This window comes from Cydia strobilella, chromosome Z, assembly GCF_947568885.1.
Source record: "Cydia strobilella chromosome Z, ilCydStro3.1, whole genome shotgun sequence".
Taxonomy (NCBI): Eukaryota; Metazoa; Arthropoda; class Insecta; order Lepidoptera; family Tortricidae; genus Cydia; species Cydia strobilella.
This window is the reverse complement of record NC_086068.1, coordinates 43,694,541-43,714,428: the sequence shown is the minus strand read 5'-3', so window position 1 is coordinate 43,714,428 and position 19,888 is coordinate 43,694,541. Positions and strand designations below refer to the sequence as shown.

At 36.9% G+C, this 19,888-nt stretch overlaps 3 protein-coding genes across 3 annotated transcripts in view; 2 read left to right on the top strand and 1 right to left on the bottom strand.

The window, feature by feature from the left end:
• The window catches only part of LOC134754951 (uncharacterized), a 533,971-nt gene that overhangs the window by 192,014 nt on the left and 322,069 nt on the right, over positions 1 to 19,888 (top strand). The gene's annotated exons all lie outside the window — the stretch shown is intronic.
• On the top strand, positions 2,778 to 15,996 carry LOC134753847 (uncharacterized). Its single transcript, XM_063689790.1, has 3 exons — positions 2,778 to 3,510; positions 12,635 to 12,803; positions 15,532 to 15,996. The coding sequence occupies exons 1-3, from the start codon at positions 2,923 to 2,925 to the stop codon at positions 15,852 to 15,854; spliced, it is 1,080 nt and encodes a 359-aa protein (XP_063545860.1). The 5' UTR covers positions 2,778 to 2,922; the 3' UTR covers positions 15,855 to 15,996.
• LOC134754913 (ommochrome-binding protein-like) lies at positions 17,422 to 18,374 on the bottom strand. Its single transcript, XM_063691387.1, has one exon. The coding sequence runs from the start codon at positions 18,344 to 18,346 to the stop codon at positions 17,507 to 17,509; it is 840 nt and encodes a 279-aa protein (XP_063547457.1). The 5' UTR covers positions 18,347 to 18,374; the 3' UTR covers positions 17,422 to 17,506.

Below are 19,888 nucleotides of genomic sequence, written 5' to 3'. Positions count from 1 at the left end.
CACCGGGGTTACGGCCGGGGACTTTTGATATGTTCATCTCCTAACTAGTCCAAACAAAGCCACGAAGTTAAAAATTGTGTTCCTAGCATTTCCCTCTATACCCTCTTATTGCTTGGCCTAGTACTGAATGAACGAAGTGCTTAAGAGTGGAGTGCATTTTAAGCAGTTTGTACTTAAGCAGGCCAGTAAAAGCTAATCGTAGATTGCGCTCTCGACGATGGTACTGCTTTTGTAGGGATTTTGACAATTATTTCCAAACATTACTTCCCTTCCCCATTATAGCAATTTCATTTTTTTATGATAACAAGAGAATTGTAGAACTTACTGACCCCTTCTTGCACTTAAATGAAAAGTAAGTAAATTAGCTACATAAAGTTGTTGTTTCTGCAATATATCTTATAGAATGAGCGGTTGTGCCGATATTTGTCTTAAAATGAAAAATTTCGATAAAAATAAATACCCTTTTTTAAAGCCTCATATCTCAAGAACTATTTGAGATCCGGCGCTGTAAATGGGCTTAAATTCTTCAAATTTAATGTACTTTCAACATTGCAATGCAAGTTTGCAAAAATTGAAATAAGTCCGAAATTTTCACAGTTTTTCGCAAATTACGCAGGGAGCACAACTTTTTTTTTGCTTGCAAAACATAGTTTAATATTCCTCAAAGGACTCCAAACAACATTAAAAAAAATACAGAACTAGTGATGTAGTTTTGTATTTCTGCATTGTTTTTTTAGATTTTTTTGTAAGATTTGACTGGCACACCAATATGATATTTTAGTTAACACAGATACTTACAGGCCGTGGTTACAATAAATGTTATTTAAAAAAAAACTCGGGTGAAAGGCACCATTTCATCCCTTGGTTATCAATACTATACTAATAATAGTATTAATAGCTCCCGTTTTGGCTGTTGTGACGGAAGGGTAACTACGGAACCCTACATTGACCATGGCCCGACATGCTCTTGGCCGGTTTTATTTAACTATGAAACTGCCCATAAGAAATAGTATGGAACGCTCATTTGTTTCTTGCATAGAATATGCATGACGTAGTAATTTATAGTTTAAAAAATGGGCCAAAAGCATGTCGGGCCATGCTCAGTGTAGGGTTATCATGTAGGTACTCGTACATTACAATGGAGTACCTTCGCAGCGCTTTGTACCTACGTCTTTTTACTAACAAGAGAAGACTTTTTGCAATAACTCAATAACGGCTAGATCGATCATGTTCGCTAAAGTTTTAATTGAAAGTATTTATTAAGCTTTTGTTTTACAATTTTTTTCATATTTTTTGGACCCATGGTTCAAAAGTTAGAAGGGTGATGAGGAGTGATGAGTCAAAAGTTTCCGAAAATATTCACTTTATCAAAACATGGTTTTTGGAGACCCTTATTCTCCTTGAAATACCTATCCAACGATACCCCACATTGAACTATTAGTTAAAGCGAAAAAACATATTGAATGGGAGGTACCCTAAAAAACAGATATGTTTAAGTACATTTGTAGCATTCTTCTTGTGACTCATATAACACTTGCACAGTTCAGAGGTAAACATTAAAACCCGGTGTCTAATAAACGTTAACAAGTGTGTTTATGAAGATGAACACGTGACCCCTGACTCTGCCACACCGGACACGGGGTCACTGGGACTACTGAGGATCATAGCTAACCAACTAATCATATTCAATTATACCATTTAACAGTCTTAGTAATTACGGAGAGGCCTTAGTAAGCAAAATTACCACCTACATCCTGCTCAACCGGTGGCCCGGCGTAACCTCTAGCCTGATTCCAAGATGTTGTTTCCCGTAGCTAGGCGCAGTCATCATCTTTCCTCCTATTTGTCACAAATTTTTCGCCACAACTTACTAAGGGACCCTGGGGTCCGCTAGCAAACATAATCCAAAATAAGGCGCAGATACTACCTAGTTTTTACAAAACCGACTGTCATAACCAGAGACTCGTAGGGAACTAGACTAGGCCTTGAACATTTTTTACTTAATGTAATCACAAGGTATTTCAATCTCTAATTAAGAGAAAGTAGAGAATTTTTTGTTGTCATTTTGCTTTTCGTACAATTTGTATAGCCTTAACGGAATGGAATCTAAAAAGCTAGTATTTGAATTGAATCGTAAGGAAGCTGGGTATACCCTCCTGGGTTCCCTCTGGGTTAAAAATTGAGATGGCAGCATCTAAAACGTCAAACATTTATTCAGCAAATAGGCCACAGGGGCACTTTTACATGTAAATTTTTACAAGCAATAAAATTAACCAAAAATTACTTAATAATTAATTATTAATTGGAATCAATGAAATATTAGATACTTTGATGCAGTCTAAATGTCGAATTACACAAAAAAAATTAATTCAAAATATACAAACAACAGACAATTACTACTAAAATTGTTTAGAGATGTAAAAGTCTCTAGGTGTCAGAGATAAAATATATATAAAGGTACAGTAAAAGCTTTACACCATTTTTTTAGGTCGCCTAACTGACCCCGGGTTTCTTTAAGATGCAACCGGAAAAATGCTATGATGAAGAGGAGCAATTTACTTGAATTTAATTACCATTATATTATAATTTACAAGGCGATCTAGATTTGCCATTTAAATGTCACTTATAGGTTGGTGGGTCTTTGATGAGCGCAACGTGTTACACGCTCACATTTACCAAAGTAGGCGGGTTCCATCATTCGATACCAGCCTTAATTTAGATTTTAAGAAGACTCATATCCGTGCATTTACCGCGAGTTCCCGGGTTCGTTATCACTCCACCCACGACTATCATCAAGCTTAGTTCATTTACATGCTAGTCGGAGAGCGGTCTCGAACAGTCACACATTATATTGACCACTAGTAAGTATCACGCAACGTGGTCCCCGCGCCGAAAATTTTCGAATTATTTTGAGAGAAAAAAATGCTTTCCATATTAATAATTAGTGCATTATTTAGCGCAGCCAAATGCGCAAGCTACCAACGAGACGACAGTAGTTATTCAACTTATTCGACCGCCTCCAATTTATACGACGAATATGGACAGAGAAATTTAAATTTGGGAGATGACATAGCGGGGGTGCCGGGTGGTACCAGGTACCCTAATTCTTACCTAGACTCCTCCTCTTCCGGTTACAACGGTGTACTCCAAGGGCCGAACAATCATTTGTACCCCGGGTACAGCACCCCGCGGTATGCACCAGGCTATGATAATTACGGTCAAAGCTACGGTCAAAACTATGGGCCAAGTTACGGACAAAACTACGGGCAAAACTACGGTCAAGGCTACGGACAGAGCTATGGACAGCAAGGATTCAGTTCCTATGAGTTTCCATTTGTAAGGAACAATAGAGATTATTGCATAAATAGAGCGCCACAGACCGGCATCTGGGTGGAGCGTCTGATGGGAATGTGGTACGGCGTAGAGCTAGTCCAGCACCTGGCCGGGGACACCCGGGTGGACTACGGGAGGACTTGTATTGTCATACACATTTCGGAGCCTAAAGACAGGGTAAGTCATCATTTGTACTTGTTATCATATTTTAAAGGCGACATATTTTATTAACAGCACACAAGGTAATAACTTTATTTAATTTTAATCAGACTGTTAATGAATATAAAACTTACAAAAAGACTAGTTTATCTACAGGTTTTTTTCCGTTTCAGAGCCTATATATATGTAACACATTATAGTTTGGAAAACTTTATTTTTTAATTTTCTCATTTACCCCCCAAAAGGGGCCCCCATGTTTAAAATTCATTTGTTTACGTTACATGTCCGTCTTCGGATCACAAACTTACATATGTATACCAAATTTCAACTTAAATGGTCCAGTAGTTTCGGAGAAAACAGGCTGTGACGCCTGTGACAGACGGACATACAGACAGGCAGACGCACGAGTGAAGGATCACTTATAGGAATAAAGGGGTTGCGTTTTTTTCCTTTTGAGGTACCCTAAAAATTATGATGTCTAGATTTTTTTCTTTCTTAGTTACTCCTGTATGCGAATAAAGGATGACTCACGTTAGATCGGGCCGTGTCCGGGCCGGAGCTTCCTTAGCTTCGTTTTCTATGGAAAGCATCACGTGATCATCTGTCATGTCATAGAAAAATAAGCGCCGGAAGCTCCGGCCTGGACACGGCCCGGTCTAACGTGAGTCATCCTTAAAGGTTCAATCACAAAATTATAATAGGGGGCGCCAGGGCGCCACTACCATAATCTGAAACTATCGTGAAACTTCTTTATCTAACATCTGTGTCACTCTTGCGTATTCGAGAGATAAAGAGGCAGCGAAATTTCGGATTCGCGGTTCCCGGTAGGTCCTCTGTAAACAAACCGCCTTGGTGCATCAATGTCATATTTTATTATCTCTGAAAACTTGTCAAAAACCTGTTAAAGGTACAGTATGTATAAGTTACTCTATGGCAGTGGTTTTCCTTTAGTACCTTTTCAGTAATGTCACCCCTTTGACTAACTAGGGAACTCAATTTTACCCCTCCTCCATAATCATTAATATTCTTTCTTATAGATAGGTCATTGTTATCTTTGATTTTGAACCCCGTAAAATGCCAGTTTTACCTGGGGGTAAACTGGCATTTTACCCCCAATAATTACCCCCGGGTTAGGAACCGCTGCTCTATGGTTTACTAAAAAGGCTAGTCCTGCACTCTGGTGGCAGAACATTGCAGTAATATTCCCTAATGTGGTGTACTGGTAAATCAAGTCTACTATTAGACGTATTTATTACGTAGACCTCGCGAGCATAGCTTAAAACTGAATAAATGTATGGCTCCGCCGTTTAGAATAATTCTAAATTACTCTACACATTAATATGACAAAAAAAAAACATATTTTTTAGAGCAAGTTAAACAAACGCTTGTAAAAATGAAAGTAATACGCTTAGCCCGCGCTTTGTGGCAGCTTGATCAATTAACAATACAAAATTAGTGTAAAAAACATTACAAAAAGTTATGTCCCAGCATACAATTACTGGGAATCGAACCAGGGACCCTCCGTACTTCAAAGCGACTAGGCGCGACTGTTTACAAACTGCGCCATGATAGCACAGCTGCACCGGTATCATGGTCGCGTTTTTGTCACTTGTCATATCATGCGACACTTTCGCACTTACGTACTTGTTAGAGCGTGACAGGTATGGTGACAAATGATAGACAGCCGTCCATCTTAGCCCCGCTGAGCTGACGAAAACATCTCGAGTAAAAATCTAAATACGGCCTAAACCAGCAATACAATTTTTCTGCATTTTTGGCCATTTAAAATTTAAGGAAACATATCTAAAATAGTTATTTACGATACAAGTGCGGAAAAGAGGAAATTCGAAACGAGTGGCGATGAATTACAACACGACCGCAGGGAGTGTTTTAAATCGACACGAGTTGCGAATTACCTATTCGCACGTGTATCGTACAACGTTTTACAGTACATATGGCCCTTTAAACTTTCGACATATGCACGAAAAGTGCTGTTTGACGCACTAGTGCGAGAAAGTAGCACCATATGTACTGTCAAATAAATTACTGTCATGATATCGATACGACTATTTGTTTAGGCGCGAGCTATTCTGACGACTCCGTCATTTATTAAAAATTCCAAAAACCGGATCGACAAAAATTTTTTTTTATCATAGAATCTGATCACAAAATTTCACGAGAATCGGTTGAGAATTGCGAACTGTAGAGGAGAACATCCGCACATACTCGAAAACTGGGCTTTATAGTGGGCGCGGTTATCCGCGAAAATCGAAATTCGCAAATTGCGGGCATTTTTCTCTGTCACTCTAATTACGCCTTTATTGGAGTAAAAGAGAAAGATCCCCGCAATTTGCGAATTTCGGTTTTCGCGGTAGCCCCACAGATTGCCCGAGTCAAAACAAAACTCGGTAACGCTCGGTCAACAAGTGATATATAAGTGATGTATAGGTACTTATACCAAGTAGAATCGACGCCACGTGTTTCCCATTTAGCTAAAGTACCCACGTACAGTACAGTACAGTAGTACAGTAGTCACGGACGTGGAATATTCCTAAGAAATGTTCATTACCGCACTATAGGGAGAATAAAATAAAATAAAAATGTTAGAATATAAACTTAACAAAAATACATCTAGATTTCCTCAAACCATTTTTAATTACACCAAGGTACTAAGAAAGTTAAAAATACCTATCGCAATTGTTTTCTTATTAATTTATATTTTTTTACTGAGGACCTACTAAAAATGTTAGCACTTTAAATGTAGCACGTCTGATTTTATTCAGGTCAGATAAGTTCCAGTGACTACGAATTATGAAACAGAACGAACTGTAAATCGCAATTGGCAACATCCACAAGTGGACATGCGGCGAAATATAACAGGGTAACAATGAGAATTAGAATTCATTCACATCTTGATCATGCGAGCCGCTTTATTGCTTTGCAATGTAGACTTCAGAAATATATCCCGAACCATTTCACAAAATCTGATTAATTGATAAAATTTCATGTTCGGTAAATCATTATTAAGAATAATGAACACATATTTAAATCAGATCCGCATTCTTTTTAGGATGAAAATCTTACCTACTTAATCCTCGTGATTAAAAAAAGATACTTAATTAAATTCTTTCTTTAATAGTATGGCATAAATACAAAAATAAGCAATGAATTATATTACCATTATTCGATAATAACGTGCTAGGCGGTTAGTGCTAACTCATGCTTGCAATTAATGTTGTCATCTCCCACCACGAAAAGAAACACGCAATTACTAAATGTAACAAACCACCACAAAAATTCAAAACTCGACACGTGTTTCGTTTCTCCACGAGGCATCATCAGGGAATGCTGGAGATGTTGACAGATTTAATAAATTAAAATAAAAAACTATATACTTAACACTGACGATTTTAAAATAATATAACCATACCTACATACTTATATGTATTGTAAATGAGTATAGGTATATTTTGAGTCATGGTTCATAGTCAAGCGATGCGTCATTGTAGTTCAAAGACGCATTTTCAAGGGTTCCGTAGGAGGTTTCAGAACCCTCATAGTTTCCTGTCTGTCTGTTCATTTGTTTGGAACGTGCCAAACTATCTTAAAATGGGCAAGCCGGTGTGAATTGAGCGCAGAAGCCACTTGTAGGTAAATATTAATCTACTGATACAGTCATAGTAATGGTAAAGTCAGGTGAGACCAGTCATAGTAATTTTACGCGGTGAATTAAAAAGGCACAGGGTACTTCTACGTGTATTAAAGCGTCGTAGGCGTAGGGTCAAATGATAACATCAAATTGAGAGAGGCAGGCGCGCGCGCTTCGACTGTCTATCAGTTGAGCTGCGATCGACGGAGTTCAACCAGATCGACTTCGCGTACGCTAAAACTTGTGTTATAAAAGAGTCAACTGATTGCACAACTAGTAATAACCGAGTGAATTATAAAAGTGATAGTGGAAACAAAAATGAATGTTAATGTTGCTCTACAGTTAGCTTTATTATTATTTAATGTCGTGTTTATATTAGGTAATGAAACTAATGAATTGGTTGTTACTTGTCATAACGAAAACTTCTATGATGATTTAAACATAAGTGAAATATTAGGCAAGTGGTACGTGGTGGAAGTGTACATGCATTTATCGCGACAGGGTGTTTACGTTGTGAACAAGTGTCCCGTAGTTACAATACCGAGGGTAGGTAGAGTGTACTCGTACAGTTACAGTAAAAGTCTTGCCACGATTGCTTCAAAAAACATGAAAATAAGGCGATGTGCAAAATTGCATGGACACATTATTAGTGAAATTGACACATTTTGATAACTACACAATTTGTCAAAATTAAAATGAATTAAATTAAAAATTAAATTACATGTATATAAAAAAATGATTAATTTAAAAAGATAATTAAACTAATTTTAATTTATTATTTATTGTTTTAGACTGTTATTATTATTATTTGTACATTTTGCTGATGTGTTGTAATAATCTGTATAATTATTCATTACTATTCTAATCGAAATGACCTCATCAATCTTAATTATGTCTTATTTATTTTATTATATGTATTTTTGACATGTTTTAAGAATACTTTTTGTTCTGTTTAAATGCGCTTCAATTGTAATTGATTTGATACTGTGTATCCACTACTGCATGGATTCTTCCTTATTTGCAATAAAGATATTGAGGATTGAGTATTAAATTCATTCATAAAGTGGCCATGCAATTTTGCAGCTGGGTGTAGGTTAGTTCTTTTCTGTATACATTTGCGTTTAAAAGCCCTGTACAGCTTTAATTAAATTAATTGACCAGTCTGACCTATTCGGTGACGGTTCGGTTCGAGCCCCGGAAAACGCATTTATATATTTGTTCCTGAGCCATGGGTGTTTCCTATGTATACTTACTTTACTTTATTTATTATGGCACACATACGTATGTAATGTACCTACGATTATTACGATAAAATTCTTCTTTAGAATGCTTATTTGTTAAAAAATGTATGATGATATGATTCAAAATAATTTGATAAGTTGAGGTGTCGGAGAAGTGGAGAGCTTTTAGGTACACAGTTCAAAGGTAATTTAACTTACCTAAATACGGTAATAAACGGTTACTAAATGGGTAAACTAGTATGAGTAATTAATATAGTTCTGGTAGCGGTTTTTTTATAGTTACTTAATTAAAAATAAAGACCGACAAATACCATTGTCACCGGGTACACGAACTTGGATTATACTGACAGTTCGTATAATATCAAAAACAAACATACACTTTCTAAATTCACGTATTAAACAACTGGCCTTTCAGCCAGCATTTCCGTGCACTAATCGATCGTATTGTGAAATAATAGTACTTAACATTCGCGACAAACATAACTCCTTATTAACAAAGAGAATATATAGCATAAAGGGGTACTGTCATAGTAAATTTTGTAGTCACAGTAAATTTACTGCCATCTATCGACACAAGGTTAAAACTGTAAATAAAAAAATAATATATATATGGATAAATTATTTTTCTATTTGTATTCATTATTTTTATATAATTTTGACCCATGTTCTTTGACTGATAACTATGTGTTAAAATTGTTAAATATGAAACGAAATCGTCAACGGCTTCTAGCCGAGAATAGGCCAAAGGTTGGTATTGGTGGTAGCGCCATCTGTGCGAGAATCAAATTTTCTTGATTTCTGAGGCACGTTTTTTCCTTAGACTGTATTCATCTTATACGGAGTTACATATAGGTCTTTGTTATTAATTACCGCGCGAAGAGATCGCGCCGCGCCGCGCCGCAGCCGCAAGCCGATACGTGATACGAGTACGTGCCATCCCTGCTCCGGGGCTCCGCGGGTGCGTCATCCGGCTGATATGGCTAATCAACTCCCTGCTTCCGATCCGATGCGCATTTATTTGCTCCAGACCACAGGGCTTCCCTCACATTTCTCCGCTGCGGTTACAGATTACAGATTACATTACGATTTATAAGTATTTTTACATGTAAATAAGTTGTTTGGAAGTCGGATAATGTTTAGGTAGCTAAAGCGTTTCAACCTCTATCTGCATATGAAAAATAAACTTTCCAAACAGGAGAAGTGGAAAATCAATTGGTTTTCTTCTCGATTCCCGCAGCCGATTATCTTTTTATTATAAAAATTATAAATTATCATATATTAATAATCGATTAAGATCACTTGAAAGGATATGTTTATTTACCTCTATAGGTACATACCTACCTTGTAGATTCTCGGATAAACTAAATAATGATTCTACAATTACATCCCTCTTTCCGCCCCTCTACTTAGTATTTTATACAATCGTGATATAATGGAATGGAGAGCGTTTCAGTCGAGTACCGTGTTTAGGCCACGAAGCTTGCTGAGTGGCTTAAGTAAAGGTTCATCCATTAATTACGTCACACGAATTTCGAGGTTTTTTTACCCCTCCCCCCTGCCCGTCTCCTTGTCACATTTGGTCACATTTGGCAAACCCCTCCTCCCTTTTTAATGAAATTGGCAAATCGAATTAAGTACCTATTATTCATATTTTATCAAAATATTTTTGACAAAAGAAATATGTAATTTTTCCCCTCACTAGCTCGGAAAGCCGTATTTTATCCTTTAAAACAAGCGGGTAAAAACGCATTTTATCCACTAGTGGAGAAAGTAATTTGACCTTGGATGCCGCAAGTAGCTTTTGACAGATAACAAAACGTAAAACGCTCATAATAATGGTTCCATCGATATTAATTATTATTAAATAAGTAGTTTGAGAATTTAATAAAAAATACCAAATTCAGCTTTATTTAATGATTTTAAGTCATAAACTTAAAATTCCATAAGAAACATTTGTTTTTTTATAATGATGTTGAACACACAAGTTGAATCGATGCAATTTCAAAACGCATCGTCAGAAATGTCAACATTGTCAAATGTCAACAAACGACTCCGACTCACGTAAAATACAATATTTCCAGTTTTCTTTTACAATATCGTATTATCGTAAAAATTGAGTGATTCCAGTGATGAAGATGATCTATAACTCCTGTGGATGTTGCACTTTCCTCGCTATAGTGAGGGGAAAAGTTTTGTGTTACACACAGGTGCACATGTATTTTACTTCTCGTGTTGAAACACTCGCGGGTAAAATACAACTTTGCACCCTTGTATAACAAATAACTATTATAATCCAAAACAGATTAGGAAAGAAAATTAAACGATTAAAAACGATTATCGTTCCTAAAACTTGTTATTTAACTGTACAGCGAATAAAATAATTTAAATAAGTTAATGTGACGTCACAAAGTTTGTGTGTTTTCTTGACCCCCTCCTCCCCTCTAAACGTGTGATTTAATTAATGGATGACCCCTAAGGTACGAGATTGAAAAGCTTGATTATATTACTATTGTATACAATACTGTTTCTATGAGTCGACTAAAATAATGCTTTTTCTACTATACACCTAAACAAATTAGCTAAGTAGCTCAGTAGATAAAAGGATAGAACAAAAGACATCAACGAGCTTCTCTTTTGTTCTATCTTTAGGTTTTGTCCTCTTGACCGCGGAGGGACGTGATTGGTCAAATTCATTATAGTTCAGTGAAGCGTTGCGTAATGAAGTAATTATAGTTCAGTCTAGAGCCCATAGTGAAAAGTATGCAATTATAGCTTGGTATACGAAGTCATAATTCAAACATTAAAGTCGACGAGCAGAAGAACTCATTTATACCTATATTACGTAAGTAGGTTTATAATAATATAGGTAATGCAATTGTATGTTCTGTAATTGGTGTGTAAGATTAATTTGGTACATATGGTCTCTTATTAAGAATATTGAAAAAAAAAATTTAGAACATAGACCGAATGTAAGGTGAGGTCACCTTTACTCCTACGCGAGGTGAGGCGAGACGCGAGTCGTCTGAGTCACAGTAGTCACGGATGGATGGCATTGAGGAGGGTAAGGTTAACTAACTAACCTACTTTATCGCCCTGATCCCGCGCCGTTAGCACTCATGCGCTTAACTACATTGATTGCACAATAAGTGCTTTGAGGAAACAAAAGGAAGGAAGAAACGAGGAAATGCACTTTGAAATTAAGTATTTATATACAATACGGATCGCTCGGTTTACTAATTAGGATGTAAGCTCATTTCTCGGGTGTGCGCATAAATACCTAACTAAGTCGATTTTCTGAGCCCCTTGTTAATTAATTACACTAGTCATTTAGAAGCAATTATTTCAAATGAAGTCACGGAAAACATTAAGTACTTATTATAATTTATTTAAGTACTCGTACCTAGCAGCCGAGTACGAGTTCAAATAGCCATAATGTGATTAATTGCCGAAATTTTCATTTGAACAGCTAAATTTTCATTTAAACAGAAATACTTATTTAAATAGTAGGTATTTAGAATGTGTATTAATTAATAATAGGTAAGCTTATGACTGCTATAGTTATTGGCCACTAAACAGTAATTGGCCACTCTTAACAATAAGACTTCTGTTGGCTTGTTTCCTTCTGATTTGTTAGGAGTGGCCAATTACTATGTAGTGGCAAATAACTATAACAGTCACTCTTGTTTTTTAATTGCGGGAGCTATCGAGCCAATATTTAGTTTACTTCCGGGCCACTGTCACCTTCATGCTGCAGCCGATTAGTCTTACATGATGCCGCTTGTTGTGCGCGACGGCTGGTGATCGATCATCTTAAGCCGTCATTGTCATTACTGACTATATCACTTAGCAGTGGTTGACGTAGGTACTTAATCATATAATCATAGTGTTTCAGTGTGTGACACGTTTAAAGAACTAAAAAAAGTCTTCTGTTGACTTTGACTACGAACGCTGTAAAAATACGATATAAGCCGTTAAACAAGTTTTCACAAAAACTAAAACTTTAAAGAGTCGGATTACGCAAAATTAAGGATTGCGTGCCAACATACACACTTACTAAGATTACCATATGAAAAGATGTAACACGCGCCCAAAATATCACATTGCACAGACTGAAGTACTGGTGATCAAAATAAATGGATTAATTGCCGTGGCAAACCGTGACCGTTTACAGACCTTCGTTAATAAAAATAATAAAGTACTACTGCTATTTCTAAAAATGCGATTCTAACGTACCTAGGAAATTTGATTGCAGATCCATTCACATAGGCAGCTGCATCACGTGGAGGCGCTGAACGCGCAGTTCCGCCAGATGTACCGGCACCTGCGGCTCGTGTGGGACGAGGAGGGGCAGACCGTGGAGTACGCGCTCTACTTCAACAACAATTCCGCTGGCTACTGGCAGGCCTTCGGGGGCCAAAATGGTTACTATTGTTGTCTTTATACTCAATTGCTGTGCTCTGAAATTAACTGAAGCTTATTACATCGCAGCCATAATGTGTTTTTTAGTTTTAAGTACAATGTTTTTTATAATACGTGTGCTAGTTTTTAGGTAGGTTTTTATCTATGGATCACTAGTCGCCTGAAAATAAAGATATAATATTTCTAATATTCTGCGCATATAAAAAAGCTGTTAGCTTTATCCCTGATTCGGAACACGAGCTTCCAATCCGTAATGAATATTGTTATTTTAATTACTTTACAGTACATCTGGTGCTCCATTACGGCCCCCTGTGCTATAATAAACACATTACGTAACTACGTCGACAATTTAAAGGGCCATATGTACTGTAAAACGTTGTACGATACACGTGCGAATTTCCTATTTTTGTTTTCGTAAATAACAAATTTTCAATATGCTCGACAAAAGAGTGCAATTGCAATATACTCGTACAAATAAGGGAAACTCGGCATGTATTTTCCTCACACTGATCGATGATACTGAATAATTAAGGTGGCGCAGTGAAATAGCTAGCTTTACTCTTTACTCACTACACTACTTACTTACCCTATTATATTATAATCACACGGCAGTGCAATTTATATCTGTGTCTTGTTATCGACCGAATCTTTATTAAAATATCCATTAATAAATGTAAGTTTATTAGGCATTTACGCTTAGGCGATATAATCAAAAACATCAATAGTTTATCGAAAATATTTAGAAGTTACCTACCTACCTAACAAATGTACTGCAAACTGCAAGCAAGTGTAGATTATATTCCTAGAGCTAGCGCAAGGTCAGTCATTAGATTGTTTTCGCACCACATGCTCGACATTGCCCAATTATATATCATGCGAACCTCACCTAAAGTGACTCATTATTGATGTAGGTCTCTATGGAACAATTTTTCATACGAATTCAAACCTCATTATTAACTTGCGGGTTATAATGAGATTCAGTACCATATTATGAGATTTAGTACAACTCGGCGAAATTAGAACTTATTTGAAAATCGAACTGCCCACTACAAGCCATACGCAAACAAAGAAAATAGAACAAAAGCCGCGAAGTGTTGCAAAACGCGGCAGTATTAGCAGGAGGTTGAAGTTGAAAGATTTTCATTTGTACGTTTTTTTAAAATGTTGTTTTAATAAAACGTTGTTTCTAGTAAGTAGCCTTGCATTTTATTGTCTCGCTAAAGGTGAGAAAACTAGAGTATTCTCCTTTGGGATAAAGCTGTTTTCGTCTTAGGCGAGCTTGAATCCCTAGCTGCACTCACGAGTCCGTTTTAATCCCTCGCTTCGCTCAGGAATTAACTCGTAACCCCCTCGCTGCGCTCGGGAGTTAAATCTGGAGTCCCTCATTTACTCAGGATTCAATATCGCGCCCGTGACATAAAACAGTGCTTTATCCCCTCGGTGTATAATCTACTATTACGGTCTGTCATATCAACCTCACTTATTCGATCATGCCGTTTTTTGTGAATTGATCAGTAAATAGCTTTGCGATGTTTTGTTTATCAGTAATTAGGTCATTGTCTGTAAGCGCAAGAACAAAGCAAATGTTTATATGTTGATGCTTGTACCTATACATTATAGGTATACCGTGGTTTTTACTCCGTTAATTTCAAGCGTGCATTCCTGACCTTAAATTAAGTTAATTTCTCAAAGACACCGATATTCTAATTACCTTTAATTTTGAAGATAAATAATAATTCACTTCTATCTGATAAGGCCATTACGAGCGTGAGGCGAGAGGCCTTAGGACCTGTTTACAAATTAATGATAATGAGTTTTTTAGTACGAGCATACAATTGCTACTAAACACAAGTAGACTATCGATGTTCGAAATGACAATTATGTGTCACACTTAGTTTTTAAACGTTAGGTTCAGTTAAATTTTGTATGAAAAAATAACCCTAATTTACGAAAGTTAATTATGATATTTAGTCTCTTTAATAGTACATTATTGTCGAGGCTCGGAAGTAGCTACTTGCTGGCTGAGGATTCGTTTTAAACGGACGACCTTGGGAGTCCGTTTAATTGAATGCGAAGCCAGCAAGTAGCCTTCCAGCCGAGTCATATATAGTGCTTTTCTCAAAAATGGCGCAATAAATACAAATATAATAAAAATATATAACAGAAGCAACGTTCTTATGTATATATTTTCACAGAAAAAAAAATAAGATTTGCTTTGCCGCCTTTTTTTTTTTTTAATTTAAAATAGAAGTGTATTTTTCTGCTGAAAATACGCCAACCTATTTGAGATACCTAAATAGTCGCGGTACCAACATTATAATAATAAGTACTGATCATCTGTTTGGCTGTTTAATGGACCTATGCCTGCATTTGATATGGCCACTTAGGGCCGATTCAACTTTTAAAAAGTTTGGAACGACAAATAAAGGAATTTGTATGCATCATTGCAGTCCCGAAATCGAGACTGCAATGTTTTTAACTTTTTATTTTTTTTTCTGACCATAAACAACGCACTTCGCGACCTACTTTTTAGCCGGCAACGTCGACTTTGCCGTCCATTATTGAGAAAATGTACTTTATTATACGCCGAAGTTAACGGAATTCAATAAAAACACGTGTATTATATTATATCTATTATCAAAGTTTGCTTGCTATCTTTGTGTGGAAATTTGAGTTACTTATCGAATTCAAATTCATAAGCACATATCAAATGAACGTATTTATTTGCAGGTTCATTGAGCCAGCGCAGCACATACCGTCAGTTCACGGGTACTGTCCAAGTACTGAAGGCAGTAAACGACCACTTGGTCTTAAACTTTTGTCAAGAGGGCACGAACGGGCAGTCGGCCGAGCTGTACTCTGTGCTGTTCACGCGCGACCCGCTCAGCATGACTCGCTGGGAGGTGGAGTCGGTGCACAGCCTCCTCCAGAACAAGAACTTGTCGGTAGCCTCCAGGAGGATGGTCTGCGGCAACGGCGCTGAAGCGCCCGCCTACAGCGTCCTGCTCTCGTTCTTCACCTGCTTATTTGCGTACATTGTCTGTTCGTCGTAACGTAACGGATGTGGTAGTCATATCAAACTTAAGAATTTTATGTATTTATTCTATATACCTTCATATGATATATTAACAAACATCCTTTAGGCTCAAAAAAGGGTTTGTCAAAAACTCCGATTACATACATAATATATTTCTACCGTGACGTTTTTATTTTTACTATACTGTATGTAACTTCTTCATTGAATTCAAATTATCAATTCGTCATTTGCTAAAGCTAATACATCTTTATGTTAGATTGAAATCAAAGTATTAAATAGTATATTATTACTACAGAGTACAGAGGCTGCGAAGTCAGGGGTTGCCGGCCGAACGTAGTGAGACCGAATAGTTACGAGGCCGGCAACCCCTTCTCACGCCGAGGTATGTATAGTGCTTTTCTCAAATATGCAATGAAATAATAATACAAATATGATGATGATGATGATTGTTTCATGTCCTAATTCAGTGCGTGGGGTATTAAAGGGGAACGAAAATTTTATTATTTTTGCGTTACGACGCACGGTTTAGAGGTTCAGCTCTACAAAGATGAAAAATAAAGAAAAAATATATAATTCAGCTGTTTAGCCTGTTCATGAACACAGACTCCATGTTTACATAAAAAAAATACTTCCCGGCCTAAACCTTCAATTTTGTATGAAATTCCTTTACAGTTCTCTCGAGTTGCTCCGCCCGAAACGTAATACTTTGAAGCCTGTTATAACGCACGTAAGGACGACATTGCATTGCATGTTTGAGAAAAAACAGTTACTAAGTAGGAACTAACTAAAATCTTCTGACAATCAAGAAGCACATGAGAAGCTATTTAAGTCTGAAAAAATAAAATTTGCGACCGTCATAGTTCAATATTGCTTGACCAAAATATATCTAGCACGTGTAGGTCGGTGGGTATCAAGTACGAAGCCAAATGCCAGTTCAGTGTCTCCCTCACGTAGTCGATGACGTCATCTCCGCCCCCTGGGGCCGCACGGGGCAGTGGGAGTGAGGTGAAGTCACTTGTGTAGAATATATCTTTAGGTATTACCTTGGTAATTACTAATTAGTCATTGGAAAATAAGCTGCAAAGGCCGTAACACAGTAACACAGTATGTCTTAGTAGGGAAAGCGGGGGATCTGTCGGCAGCTTGATGGTTGGTTAGATTATAAATTCAAGGCACTCGGACCTAATTATTGCCACAAATATAGATGTCCGGCAGCCATCAGTCAATTAGCCAATTCTAGATAAAAGGAGGATGTCGAGTTTGTTGGTTAAATGTATAGTTCGTCGTTTTTGTAGCGCGACTCCCATGTTCGCAAAATTTTTAGCGAATCCCTTGTAAATATGTAAAAGTAACCTGCGCGTAGCTCTAGATTAGCTGGCGAAGCTTACCTACTTGCCGGTTCCCGACGCCCCTGTAACGCTAACGCCCGCAATACCACGACTCAAGTTTGGCGGAGATACTAGCTTTACCACCTACGAAAAGGTCAACTAGTTATTTAGGAAGGGTGTTAATGTAAATGTACACATGTTGATGTAAATAGACTAAGTACTACTTTATTGCAATTTATTGGTACAAATTTAATATTGAATTATTGTCTCTAAACACAGAACATACTAATTGATTTATATTTTTCCAGCATAGCAAGGATACTCCTGGTTAGGTACCTATCTAGTCACAGTTTCCAGGCAGTAATTTGACGATGTTTTTGGGATCAGAATAAACAATATTATCTTGACTATCAAATGTGATCCCAAATACATTGCGTACGTAGGCTATTTCCTCTAGAGTATGGTTATTTTTATTAGTAGCATAAATGGAATGGTTGCTACAAAAGTAGGCATGTCCTGTGTTATCCAACGCTGCTCCGCGGAAAAGTTTGAAACCGGAGTAAAGGTGGCGTTCGTTGGAGCCCTCTTTGATCCGGTAGAGACCGCTGTCGGTTGTAATAAACTGATCACCTTCTTTGTCAATAACATATTGATAAATCTTGTCTTTTATTTTATGTTGATGCACTTGGCCTACTTCTGTTGCGTTTTTCTTGTATACGTACAGTTTTTGAGACGGAAAATCAATGAAGTAAAGATGTTTGTAAAAGAACATATACCAAATATTATGACCGCTGACAATATTCTCAAGTCTCTCGTTGTTATTTTTCAGGTTATATTTGTAAATGCCCTTGCTGCCGCCCAGGTAGACGTGGTGGTTTTGCTCGTCCACGGCTGACGCGAACCCATTGACAACCCCTTTTATTGCCGTCACATTTTTCTTACCCTTTTTTATGTAGCCGATTTCAAATGTGTCTTCTTCATTTTTTCCAACGTTGAAGCTGAAGAAGATTTTGTGTTCATGTTTGTACATAGACAGCTGGTAGGGCCGGTCGATACCGGTGGCTAAAACGTCTTTCTTGTGAATTTTGCCACGCACGGAGACGGTTTTACATTTTAATTTGTGCTCCTCTGCCATAACTAGGGCCAAGAGAGCGGCGAGCAGGAATAGTTTCATTGTCATTGCGCAAGCGCGAGCACAGTGATACTGTCTGTTGAGACGCTGACGCTGGCGGCGGCTGCTGGCCCTGCTGCTATCGGGGCGGTGCGGTGTCGACTCACGTTCACTAGATAACATTCATGTGATTACATTACCTATGGGCATATGGTATTAGGGGGCGTATATTTGTTTTATTATCAGGTACCTACGTATTGTAAATTAGAGGAAAAATAAAACATTAAAAAATATTAGGCTACCTACCTACTGGGTACTTATTACTACTACCTACTTATTCAATTTGAAATTACCAAATCATAAAAATATGTTAGGCATTTGCCAATATTGATTTACATTGTAATTAGGTTATATGTATTTATATATATGTTTACGAAAACAGAACATCTAATTCATAATTTTGTAAATTTACCTTTCAATAGTGCTGACAGCAGCTGATAAACATTGATGCTCGATCAGAAAACTGAGGTACCAGGGGCGCATATCCGTGAGAAAATGTACCCGAATCAGAACGAAACGACACGACTTTCTCGCTCTAACTAGGCGAAGGGTGATTCCACCCTACTTACTTAACACCCCCTGATCCGATTGCTTCCTTTGCGCGAGGAAATTATTGCTGTCTTTCTCTTTCCACATGCATATCTAGTAATTCTGACAAATAGAAAAATCTTACAAAAAATTGTGATAGTTACAGATAGCAAATTTTTCGTTGCGGAATGACTAAGTAAATGATAAATGTATAATTATATTTTTAATTAAAAATAAACTAAACTTAAACATACCGTGACATTTTTTTCTAATGACAACGCATTTTGAACGCGCGTTTTCAAGCTAAACCTCTTGGCTATTTAGTGCGCTAAATGCAAGCAAAACAAAATTAAAAAAAATCATAGTAAGTACATACTTAGGTATTTACCACAAACTGCTTACCTGTCCAAGCGATCGCGTCAGTAGGTTCATAAACTTAACTAACATTAAACTAAATCGAGATCAGGATTGGAATCACAATTAAATATTATTTAAGTTCGTCCTATTATATACACATAAAATGTATATCACATTTCCGTAATAACATATGAGTAAAGAGTAATAGGGATGATGACACATGGTGAATTTTATAACAAAATCTAGTAAAATAGATAGCAAATGATCAATTTATAACAATAATGTGGATATTAAAATAATTAACGAAAATAATACAAAAAACAGGACCTGCAACCTGCAAGTTTCAAGATTTAAGTTTTTTTGTAACTTTCTAAAAGGAAAAAAGTAAGGATATCGTTCGACTCCTTACATTTTAGCCAAAAAAAGATTGTATAGCAACTATATACATAAACGCAATATTTCACCGACAAAAACGCAATTTTCTTGTTTTGACCATACTTCAAGATGGACTCTCAGTGACCTTGACGTCACGTTCACATCGTTTTCTTAGGAGCGTTTCGCGAATGAAGTACGACCGTCGGACTTTGACTGTCATTACTGACTTTTGTATTTCTTTAATGCAATGGGTCCCATATAGACATTTGATCCTAAAAAGCGGCCAAGTGT